Source organism: Coenobita brevimanus, chromosome 61 (genome assembly GCF_032717465.1).
Source record: "Coenobita brevimanus isolate Jiangsu-jjx chromosome 61, ASM3271746v2, whole genome shotgun sequence".
In the NCBI taxonomy this organism is placed as follows: domain Eukaryota; kingdom Metazoa; phylum Arthropoda; class Malacostraca; order Decapoda; family Coenobitidae; genus Coenobita; species Coenobita brevimanus.
Genome location: NC_137014.1, coordinates 43,289,945 through 43,303,091, shown reverse-complemented (window position 1 = coordinate 43,303,091; position 13,147 = coordinate 43,289,945). Strand labels below are relative to the sequence as shown.

Genomic DNA, 13,147 nt, shown 5'->3' with positions numbered 1-13,147 from the left:
AAAGACTGACGAAGAGAGTGTATGTGAGTGAGGTGGAGGGGGGAAGAGGGAGGGGGAGGCCGAGGATGAGATGGAGGGATGGGGTAGAGACGTATATGAGAGAGGGGGGTGTAAGTTGGGAGCAGAGCAGTGAAATGGCGGGGGACAGGGCGACTTGGAGGCGATTTGTTTGTGGCCACCCCAAACGGGACTGAGGCGTCTGGCAATAAATAGATTCATGGCATTATATCCAGGAATTAATATTCGGTAGGAAATACTTCATTACAGCTTGTATTGAGGCGACAGATAACAATCTTTAGACAGGAGATTATATAAAGGGCTGGCCCGTGAGAGAAATATACTGACGTGACAGATCAAACATTAGTGCGGAGCCAGATATTTGTGTTATTCGTGTATTTTGACTTTTGAGGCAGAATGGAATCTGGATGGCTTTGACTTCCGTAATGTTTATAAAAGGAACATCTTGTGCCATTAAATGTAATTAAATTTTGGAACTAAATAGCATATACGACCTTTGACACGGCTGTGTCCACAGTAAATATGATCATCCTTTAGCTATATACTCCCTCAATATAGTCAATGTCATGTCAACTATTTTATGACATCTCTATATGAAAAAGCTATTTAAAATAAGTTTGCATAAAAGGTAAATAAACTTGACGTCTGTGCACATGGATGGATATAATAATGATATCTCTCACAATCTGTTAGAAGGAAATTGAAACAAAATCCTACCCAAACTCCTAAAATATATCTTTGTCAATGTTAACAGACACTGTTCAAGCCAAAACAATGAGGAAAGCCTTTGTAAGTAGTCCAGTGACGTCCTGCCTCAGTAACCTCTAGCAGTTTTCGAAGCAACAAGGATACAATGCTGTTGATGGTTTGCTGGTTTTGTCTGAACAACTCCCACTCGTGCTTGCTATGCTCCTTGGGTGTGCTGGAGGAGGCAGGCCCGTGTCCTCTCTTTCTCTGGCACCCACACATTGACAATCTGGGCCCAAACATTCTCGATGGCTCTGCATTAATGTTTGATCTGTCACATCAGCATATTTCTCTCACGAGTCAGCCTTTCATATCACCACCTATCTAAAGCTTGTTATCTGATGCCACTACTGTATACAATATGTAATGCAGCACTGTCTACTGAATATTAACTTCTTTATATAATGCCCTGAATGAAAGAGAACAGACATATAATGTGACCACCACTTTGCATATCATTCTTCCTCCCCTACCTACCCTCCCTCCCCTCCATCACTCCATCCCTGCACCATCACTCATCCCCCCACCCACCTTCTCTTCTCTTTCTGGCCCCTCCCTATCAGCCCCTCTTACTCCAGTGTGACTTGCCGCACATAAAAGAGCCAGCCTGAGGCACGGGGGACCAGAGAATAGGTGATTATTTATGACCACGACTGTATATAATTCCTTTTTTTCATCACTCATTCTTTAAGCACCATATCACAAATCAATAGCTTGTGCTGCTGCACACACTCCGCACTTCCTATAACTTTAACATCCCTCACTGACCTCCTATCAGCCCTCATAACCAGAAAATAATCTATGTGACTGCTGTTTCCCCCAGACTCGTACGTAATTAACCTACTCTCTCTTTTCCTAAAATATGTGTTGCACATAATCATGTCCGTTGCCTCCCCAAACTCAAGTATCCTTTCCCCTTCCCCATTCCTTATACCATACGCACATCCCCCATATACTCCTTCATAACCTTCAGCTGCTTCACCTACATGACCTTATTTAAGTCCCCTCCCAAAACCACTACCTCATCCCGCATACCACCTACTACACGTATTGAATCATCCCAAAATCTATCTTTCTCTACTTCATCCAATCCTGCGTGTGGAGCATATGCCGATATAATTGCAGTTATCTTTCCACTGAACAAAAGTTTCACTACCAATATCCTATCGCTTACTCTCATAACATTCAAAACATATTCCACCTGTTTCTCCACAACCATCACACCAACACCCCCATATTCGTCTGTCCCCCCTGCCAAAACAACTTACAGTAACAGTCCTTCCCAACAATCTTTCTGGCTGATCCACCCCTGTACCGGACTTCCTGCAAACATGCCACATCCACCCACCTCCTACTGAACGCCTCAACGACTTCGCCCGCTCTTCCCCTCAAACTTTCCACATTCCATGAACCCACCCTCATCCCCCTGGGTGATTTACTGTCCTCAGGCTTGCTTTGAAACTTATTCTTGTATTTTGTCATGGTCGGTATTAATAAAGGGGGATAGACATCCCACAGGCCCCATTCACTGCACAGTTCCAGGTCCAGGCAATGGATCTGGGACCCCTAGCCCACCAACTTACCAGCGGCTGTGGTAGTGGCCTCGGGGCACCCTGCCAGGACAGCTGCAGGGACACCCTCCAAGCGTGCCTTGGCACTGCAACTATCCCGCCATTATACACCCACTGATAGGGCAGCCTCCTGGGGTGCTACTCCCAGGTTCGGGCCCCTCTCTATTGGGCGGAAGCAGCAGCCTGGGAACTGCAGTGCCCTGTACCCTCTAGCACAGGTTTGAGCCCCATCTCGCCCTGGACCCATGATCTATTTCGGCGGAATTCCCGTCACGCTTTCCCCCATAAGTCCGCCACTATGTAGTAGGGGCAAAGTTTTCTGGCCGCATGCCCTTGCTGGTGCCAACTCCTGTAACGTAGTGGGATACGTTGCGTGAAGTGTAAAGTGCATGTGGTGTACTGCATAAGACAGAGGATATGTTTGGGAGAGTATGCTGGTCTACTCTACATGTTACTGTCACACTGAAAAGGTCAGCAAAGGGGGGATGGTTAGATACCAGTGAAACAGGAGCTCCAGCTCTCCCTATCACCAGCATTTCCATTCCCCTCGGCAGTACCACCCTGTTCGGCCCGTGCTACAGCCTCCTCCTATAATCTGTGCTGTAAAATTCCTGGATACAGTAGCCATGCAAACTGAGGGTCTACTGTACCTCCATGACTGACACTGACCAGCCCTCATGTTCTAACAAGGGCTCCTCACTCATGGAAAAGACCAGTGGCCAAAGATAAATGTAAGCATGGAGAGGAGAATGCGAATGCATAATGAACTAATTTTAGGGTTGGTGGGTATATGATACCTACTCATGTTTAACTTCTCTTGCAGATTTAAAACAACTTAATTAGTGGGGCTTGTCCTCCACTGTACCACTGTACACATAACTACTGTAACCTAGGCATCAATGGCTGTACTGTAACCTAGGCATCAATGGCTGTATGAAATGATCAATAATAATTAATTTATTACAGGGTTTGTCAGTTTGGGAAATATAAATACTAATTAATTTCTTCCTATACATACCCAAACCACCAAATGTAGTGACGTATATCCTTCATGGTAATGAACATCTAAATACTATAAATGCCAACAGCTATACACCCCTATGATAAAAAAAAAAGAACATTAATAATAATAATAATAATCAACTTAATATAATTATCATTCTTACCTTTACATTTGAAGTCAGTAGAATGGATGATTTTTTGGTGGGTCAAGAACCAAATATGGTCCAGTTATTAATGAGTTATAAATGTCCAAATAAATATATGCATTTTTTTCATGGCGGATGGCATCCTTCACTTCAGGACACGTCTCTTGCCTCACTTGATCTCTGCCATCTAAGCAATTTCAAGCTCAGTCTGTGACTTAGATCCTGTCTCTAACTTCGCAAGTGTTAGGCCTCATCTCTGTTACCTCTGCAAAGTTAAACTCTATCTCTGTCTATTCAGACTTAGATCCCTTCTCTATAACCTCAGCACTTGGATCAAATTTGTCATGTAAGCAGTTAGACCCCATTTCTGTCACTTCAGCAAAGTTGAACATTACTGTATCTGTCACTTCTGCACTGTTAGATCTTATCTAAGCCCCCCAGGCTAAGTTAAACTCCACTGCTGTCACCTCAGTGAGCTCTGTGAAGCTAATCTAGCCAACTGGTGCCACAGGTATTCTGCACTATCAATCGCTCGGTTCTTCATATTATTCTTAGCTCCCATTTCACATCTTCTACCACTGCTTCTGTACTCTTTTGAGCCTCTTCAGGTCCTGCAACTTTACCCACCTCATCAAAAAATTATAAATGTTTGCCACATCCTAATTACTCAAATATCATTCCCCACCATACCTCTCCATTTTCAGGAGGATCACCATTGCCGAAGGTTGAAGTGACAACCAGGACCAGTGCCTCGTGTTCTATGTTAATCAGATCATAGTCAGCCATGCAGTACACCTGGAAGGGAAAGCATTAAGGGATTATATGGTGTTTATGGCATTAATGGATCTGCAAAAAGCATACAGTACAACAAAGTAAACAAGGAAAGATTGTGGAAAGTTTTGCACACGTACAGTATAGATGGTAAGCTGCTAGGTACCGTCAAGAGTTTTTATGGTAGTGAAGCATGTATAAGGGTAAATGGGCATCTAAGTACAGTACCTGGTTCACAATCAATGTGGGCATGCGACAAGGTTGTGTGATGTCCCCATGGTTGTTCAATATATATGTATATATGGACGGAGTGATGAGAGAAGTAAAAGCATGAGTGATGGAGAGAGGGATGGCACTGATAATGAATGGTGATGGATGGAAAATCTCAAATTTCTTGTATGCTGATGATGCAGTGCTACTTGCAAACACAGGACTAGTGGAGAGTTTTGTAGATGTCTGTGAGCATTGTGCTTTTAGAGTAATTGTAAAAACGAGTAAAGTGATAGTTACTGAGAGAGAAGATGACTCCCAGTCTGATGTTACAGTGATTGGGGAGAAACTGGAATTGGTGGGAGAGCTCAAATACCTGGGTACAGAGATAGAAAAAAGAGGAAATTGTGCAAGAGAAATGGAAAGTAGAGTGACACAAGGAAGGAAACTAGCTGGTGCTATGAAGGTCTTCATAAAAAACAGAGGCTTGAGTGTTGCAGCTGCGTGAGGCTTACATGAAGGAGTGTTAGTGCCAACTTTAACATACAGATGTGAGACTATGGTGTAGCATGAAAATGAAAAATCAAGAGTAAGAGCAGTGGAGATGCGACTGCTGAGGAATGTATGTGGAGTACAGAGAGTGGATGGGATAGGGAATAATGTGATTCATGAAAGTTGCCGAGTGAGGAAGTCAGAGGACACCAGAATCAAAGAGAGCGTACTGAGATGGTTTCGGCATGTGGAGAGAATGGATGACAATACAGTGGTTAAAAACGTATATCTGAGCGAATCTGAAGGAGTGAGGAGGCGAGGTAGGCCAAGAAGGTGGAGGGATATGGTAGATGAGTGTGTGAGGAAGACAGGTATGGAGGTTGGTGAGGCTAAGGGACTGACAAGAGACTGAGCTGGCTGAATGAATTTTCTGTGGAGAAGTGCATAGCAAGGGATTTGGCACCCCTTTTTAATGTGATGGTGTTCGGACTGACTCTATCAGATAGGTATATGTGAAGCTACAGAACATGGTGAAATTTTTTTGGCCTGTCTGATGGAGCCAAGATTCCGTGGGCTTGAATACTGAGTGAATCGTAGCGTGGCCCACTGAAATGGGCAAACTTTAGGCTGTCTGGATGTTGCTACTCCTCACCCTGCCCTAGGGTGGGAACGGAGGTCCAGATGATGATGATGATAATGATCAATACAACTTGGGTACGGCTAAAACACCACCTGTTCTTAGAGTACGGCAGTATTCTCTTTCAAGCAGTCTCTGCCAACTTGATGTAAAAACCTTTCACTTACACACTAGGCAATATCTGACAGTGATGTACCATCCCAACACAAATAGAAGGCCAGAGTCTAAGAAACTGTTTTGATAAAACTTAAATATTTCAATGCAAGCTGGGTATAGGTAAAACACCAACTGTTACAGGAGTGCAGCAGTATTCTCTTTCAAGCAGTCTCTGTTAACTTGATGTAAAGATCTTTTACTTACATTCATTTACTGGTTCAACATCTAATCCAGTGTTGCCCCATGAGGAGCGTAGGAGCCCAGGGCTAGGCAAGTTGGTCCTGACATTTAAGATGATAGTGACCAGCCTCACTCATCCCTGAGCAGGATTACATGAACAATAAGCTCCAGCCATCCCCTGGATATAAACTTGCACTGGCTCAATCCAAATGGAGTGCCTTAATTGCCCACTAAACCACCAGGTGCCATAATTTGGGTCTATGGTTACCACCCAGCATAGTAAATGGTTTCCTGGTGTACAAGAAACCATTTGGCATGTCACTCAGTGTAGAGTCACTCGTAGACAGATGGAAGAGGAAAGAATGAAGGAAAGAGAGACAGAAGAGGAAGGATGGAAAAAAGGAAGGAAGAGAGGAAAGGGCAGGCACCAGAGAGCAGCACTACATCAAGTGAGTGGATGGTGAGCGCCCCCACCAACCAATACTAGGCAATGTCTGATGGTGATATACCATACCAACACAAATGCAAGGAGAGAGTCTAAGAAACTGCTTAGGTGAAAGCAAATACAGTACAGTATAATGAGCAATGACAAGAATCCTGGAACGACTAACAAACTGGTGTTTGTAGATTCTATCCCCCTAAAGCATGTGCAGTAATCCCTCGATTATCTAATGCCACATTACCCAACGTATGTCATTACCCAACAAACAAAAATCAGGCCGAATTAGAACAATATCCATTTTTACAGCATTAATTGACAGTGCACCACTAAACACATAAGAATAATCAACAAAATCTTTTGCAGTACTTTAGTATAGTGAATACAGTATACAGTAGCTGTATAACACTGTACTGTTTATAAGGAAACTTCTATTTTGGGTTGTTTTTTTCTATGTTCTGACAGTTATACAGTACAATACAGGATTTTTGCAGGGGTTATGCCCCCTGTAGAGGGGCTGGGAGGGACAGTACAGTACTGTATGGCATTATCCAAAAAAATTCAATATCCAACAATGCCAATTGGCTTTGGTTGAATTATGACAGACAATAGGGGGGAATACTGTATCTGTCATTTCTCCAGATGGCTTTTATCTTAACAATGTGCTGATATAGATGAGATTTTGTTAAGCCTATGCTAGTGAGTGAACTGACCAGCATTACTATGACTTCATGCACAATGTCAGTTCAGGTATTTTAATACCTGTATTCCTAAATGACATCTCTGGTTTTTAGGTCTCAAGGATATCGGAACAAGTGTCCTAAAAGCCACTGTATCTCCTATTGAATACATAATAATAATATAGAAAAGAACCAAAAAGTAGTCTATAACATTTTCTTACCTGAGCATTAAATGTATGTCCAAAGATCTCTCCTAGTTTTTTGGCATACATCTCAGATTTGCCTGTCTCAGTGGCATACAGGATTGTGGCCTTGATCCTCTTGCTCAGTGCCTTCCCAAACAGTTTGCTTGTGAACTTCACTGCTCTGAAAACATGACAGATGTCAATTAATCTAATAACATATGAGAAGATTCTACAGCAATTTCAAATATGTAATAAGTGACTGGTTACCACATACTTTGGGAGGTACTGCAATAAAAGTGATACGTAGCGACAAGCTTTAAAACAAACTACGTAGTCAATCATTTGTAGGCAAGCAAGTTGGCCAATAGTACAGTAATATAATTGAAGATCAAGTTAAAATACTTACATACAGTATTTAAAAGACTTTAAGCTCATATAAAATTTCTCTTTCATGCTTACAGTAGGTAAATCTGGGACAGGCTACAAAGAATAATACAAATATACCCCCTTTGTGTCATGAAGGGAACTAAAAGGGAGGATTTGGTGGTGCATGGACTTCCACTGCTGTTATTATCCTTGAATGATCCACCCCCCAAAAATGACTGTACTGTATACAGAGAGCTCAGATTTGGGCCCCCAAGTCCCACATTGCTACTTAACCTTTGCTATGAATTAGAGACATCTGATGTTACATTTATTGACACACAAACAGCACTAAAAATGACCACTCACACCACCACTCTTGTACCATAACTGAGGACACAAATGGGCTATAATGGTATAAGTGGTAAAGTTACCACAGTGAGCATTTGTTTACTACAGTATTGATAATTTCTCCCCACATTTACTGTCTTTGCACAATGACTACTTCCTGTACTGGTGTGGTTTATTGACTACTTCCTGTACTGGTGTGGTTTATTGACTACTTCCTGTACTGGCGTGGTTTATGTTTTATTTTGCCACATTCATCACTCCTTTTTTTTCAAGATGGATGATAATTCTTGCAGATCATGTTCATGTACCACACATGGGAAGTTCACCGTCTGTGATGGAGACCAGACCTTTCTTGATACTAAACTGATGAACTTCCTATTAAAGCATTTTTTTTTGTACTTTAAAACATACCTTGCAATCTCCTTGAACCTAAACTTGCGCTTTGTCTTCCTGATAGAGTTTCGGTTGATATCTCTATTCTTCTTCCACACATGTGTCTTCCAAGCAAAGTCCTGGTACTCATAAGAAGGCTTCAGGTAGTACAATGACATCTCCTGGTGGAAAACAGGTGTGATGGAACCAGAGAGAGGTGGAACTATCCACACCCAGTCAGAAGGGCAGCCACCTCGTAATTTCTGCTCATTCTCAAGGTGTTTCATGAAGGACTCAGCTGCTGAGTGATGGTCAACAATGGTCACGTTCATTTTCTGCGAACAGTAAGGAGATTAAACCTTAGACGATGAGATGTTACCGAGAAGAATAAAACTGCCTCTTGGTAACTGATACATTCAGTCCTTACGAATCAGGGATACATTCCAAATTATCCCAACTTATTTCATGCAAATGACAGTGTAAATTGGAGGAAACTGGCAAATCAGCTTCTTTAGTTGCAATAAAACTTCAACAGGCAATTGATCTCTGATTACTGTGGACTCCCAAACTAGAAATACCATTTTCTAAAATAATTTTGAAAAAGTCAATTTACAGTTTTTTTTTTCTTCAAGAGTATATTTATTGCCAATAGGTCCTGGTTTGGCTTCCAGGCTCACCACTGTATTGACAGAGTGTTGCAGTGACCTAAAATCACCCAAGCTTGCCGAAACATGGTTGATTTAATAATAATTTTCTGTTCTGTAATTCTGTTCCCTATGGACAAGAAAAGTCAATGTTTACTGTTAAATTCTCACACCTTAGCCATCAGAACCATGACTGTGGGATATAAGCATGGCTACATTAATTACTGAGGGGAATGACAAACAGGTGGCTGTATACATCTGATCAATGATAATCACAGAGAACTCCAGTTTTCCAAAAAAAAAAAAATTTCCAAAAGCCTTTTGATCCCAGACATTTTGGATTTCGGGAAGTACATTGTAACAGTAAAATAAGAACCAAAAAGGATGACTAAGAAAAAAAAAAAACTGCATATAACAGTTAACATTTCTGCCACTGAATGGTAAAGTGTGGGAAAGAGGGTTAAGCTTTCCTGCAGTTTCAATTAACCTTTTAAAAGAATTTCATCATTACCATCCTTGAAAATTCTCAATGACTGATGGTGATTGGCTATACTCTACTGTAAAAAAATTTGTGCATACTCAAATATTTGCATTTTATTTGGATGATGGATGGATGGATGGATACTTCTTTATAACGATGATTCATACCACCTCTGGTCCCAGTTTTAAAGACCGTTCTTATTTTCTTCATCAGTCTATCATACCAGAAATAGCTTGAATGGGTACACTGACGTTTTGACCACAAAAATATCACTTAGCGGAAGATAACTGTCTGCTTATAGTTACTCACAGCTTGAATGAAATCATGATGGTTTTATTAACCCTGTAACTTATAAATAGCATGGTTTTTATCATAAAAAGAATATCTGTATTGTAGATAAATCCTTTCATAGTAATACATGGGTTACTGGTAGGGGTATCTCTCTAGTTTTCATTTTGTGCCCACTTTCTCTATGTTGCTGAAGGATGCCATAGTTCAACCTTAATACAATATGTCACTTCAAAAGCTAGGATAAGTTTGAGTAATTATGATGAACCCTACATTTTAATTCTGAATTTAAAATACCTGGGTATAACATTCTATCTATCTATCTATCTATTGCCAGACGGCTCAATCCCGTTTGGGGTGGCCACAAACAAATCGCCTCCACATCGCTCTGTCCCCTGCCATTTCACTGCCCCACTTCCAACTCACACCCCCCTCTCTCATATACCTCTCCACCCCATCCCTCCATCTCATCCTCAGCCTCCCCCTCCCTCTTCCCCCCTCCACCTCACTCACATACACTCTCTTCGTCAGTCTTTCACCCTCCATCCTCTCCACATGGCCAAACCACCTCAGTGTATTCCTCCTAACGCTTCCTATCACATCCACATCCACACCACAATGCTCCTTCATATCCTCATTTGTCAGCCTGTCTCTCCATGTGACTCCACAGGCTCCTCTTACATAACTCATTTCCACTGCTCTCACTCTTGACTTGTGTCCTTCCAACAACGTCCAAGCTTCACTTCCATACGTTAGAGTTGGTATTACAATACTGTCATGTAGTAACTTTTTCACTTCCATGCTCACTTCCCTGTTTCTTATCACTGCTTTCAAGGAACCAGCAACCTTTCTTCCCTGCTGTACCCGTTCAAGCACTTCACCCTCCAAACCTCCATCCTTACTCATCACACTACCCAAGTGCTTAAACGTACTCACATTTTCCAATTCCTCACCATCCAATCTCGCTGTACATTCACTGACTTCGCCTCTCTCAAAGACCATCACTTTACTCTTCCCTACATTCACCTTTAGATTCCGTTTCTTACACACTCTCCCAAACTCGTCCACCAAGCCTTGCAGCTCTCCTTTGTCTTCACTCAACAACACAGTATCATCTGCAAACAACAGTACAGGGAGTTTCCAAACACTACCCTCTCTCACCAGGGCCACTCCAACATCCATTACCCTACCTTGTACCTCTTTTATTACCCCACCCATGTACCGTATAGATTGAACAACCATGGAGACATGACACATCCCTGTTTCAACCCAACCTTCCAAGAGAAAAATTCACTCAGTTCACCATCCACACGCACTGCAGCCTTAGCACCATCATACATACTCTTCACAGCATTCAAACTTCCCATCTACTCCATATATTCTTAATACTTTCCACAATCCTTGTCTATCCACCCTGTCATATGCTTTCTCCAAATCCATGAAAGCCGCATACAACTTCTTTCCCTTCTCTAGAAACTTTTCCACTAAAGATCTAAGAATGAATATCTGATCTACACAACCTCTTCCCTTCCTAAAGCCTCCCTGTTCTTCTCCAACTAATTCCTCTGTTCTTTCTCTAACTCTGTCAATAAGTATCCTACCATACACTTTTCCTATTATACTAAGAAAACAGTTCTTACTCCCCCTAAATTTTAGAAAAAGCTTAACCAAATGCTAACTTACCAATCTGAACTTAGCAAAATCCACAGCAATCTTCTACCCAAATCAAGATATAAAGATCAATAAATTACCAAGCACTAATCATCACACTTTCTCATCCAAGGTAGCCATGACAGAGCCATGTGACTTAATCCTGATTCAGCTGTACTAGAGTTGCATTAAGTTCCTGAAAAAGTGTGATCAATTACATCACTGACCTGGAATGAGTGGAGGACAGCAATGTTGACCTCAATAAGTGCTTTGTCTTTCCACAGGTTGGTGGGGCTCTGGATGTCCAAGCCCATTTTTTGGCCCACAGTCTGGTACGGAGAAAAATTGAAAGGAACAATTCATCAGAGTAACAGCATGAACAGTATTGTGCAAGTATCAGCAACGTTTCAAATCCTGTTAGGAACACGATTTACACTGCTACTGTATTTCACTGCATCTATATTTAGGGCATATCCAAGGCTTTCCTCCATCATGCATCATATCACAGAATTACCTATCGGCAAAGATAGGTAAATATTTAACCCGTCACGTCCCGAGGTTTTCCGCACCTATGACATCCCCCAGTCCCGAGCCTTTTTGGATTTTTTTTTTTTTTTTTTTGGCTAAAACTTCCGCTTAGGTCGAGAAACGAAGGAAAATCACAAAGAAAGTGGTTCCCGCGGTCTACAAGTGGTCCGTTCAGGTGAGGTCCCCCGAGCCAGGTGTGGTGTTCTGTAGAGGACGTGATATGCGCTTACGTTTTTTATGGTAAGGAATAATGAGAGAAACAACACACAACACCTCTATATTTATTGAATTTGAACTAATAAACAATAACAGTAACAATATAATGGATTTCAGACACATATATATGAAAAATAAGCATTGTACCATCGCGCGAGCATAGCGTTTGGTCCGAGTCGTAATGTGCTATATGCTAAGTGTCTTGTATGAGTCAACCTATCATTTTTTCTACTTGTATACTTCTGTTTCAATGACATTTTACCAATTACAACTGTTTGTAAGTGTTTTCAGATGTTTTCATTCATTATGATGACATGAAGCATAAGTCTAGCTCACATCAGCTTAGTAAGCGCACTCGCTATGACTCGTATTTCAACATACCAAATTGTTTTATCACTTTCCAATTATTTTCCCCTCTACATAGAACCTTTCCTCCACCACTGTAAAGGTTTTCAATTATTTTCATTCATTACGAGGGCATTTAGCGATATGCTAGCGCATATTCACGTAGCAACCACGATCTCAAACACTCGTGTTTCATCATCTACTTTATTTATTCACTCCAATTATAATTTCCCACTTACATCACACACGTTTACACCCCTATAATGCACTGTACATACTTACTGGCATTATTTATTCAAGTGAGCGTGAGAATATCGCATGAAAATACCCTCGCAATGAATGTTTCGACCAACATAATACTCACACACTTATATACTAATTCTTCGCATATATTACACACTTTACCACTTGCTGACTTTTATTTTCACTAATACGTGCCTTATTTATTCAACTGAGCGTCAGGAAATCGCATCTCTATACAAACGCTATGAATATTTGACTTAGAATATATTCCAGCACTTACAATAATTTGAACTTATACCCGTAAGCATTTCCAATAATAATAATTGTATAATTACGGGCTGTATTTATTGCACTGAGCGACAGAATATCGCATCTTAAAACCCTCGCTATGTAAGTTTCCACTTAGGGCATATTTATATACTTACATACAAT

The 13,147-nt window shown here is 41.3% G+C and overlaps 1 protein-coding gene across 1 annotated transcript in view; it reads right to left on the bottom strand.

Annotated features, from left to right (window-relative positions):
• Nos (Nitric oxide synthase) overlaps nt 1-13,147 on the bottom strand; it is a 224,753-nt gene that overhangs the window by 97,721 nt on the left and 113,885 nt on the right. The window contains exons 8-11 of the mRNA XM_080275461.1: nt 11,611-11,712; nt 8,360-8,655; nt 7,271-7,415; nt 4,175-4,279 (exon numbers count right to left, since the gene is read on the bottom strand). Of these exons, the coding sequence (XP_080131587.1) occupies nt 4,175-4,279; nt 7,271-7,415; nt 8,360-8,655; nt 11,611-11,712 (648 nt within the window). The remainder of the gene's footprint in view (nt 1-4,174; nt 4,280-7,270; nt 7,416-8,359; nt 8,656-11,610; nt 11,713-13,147) is intronic.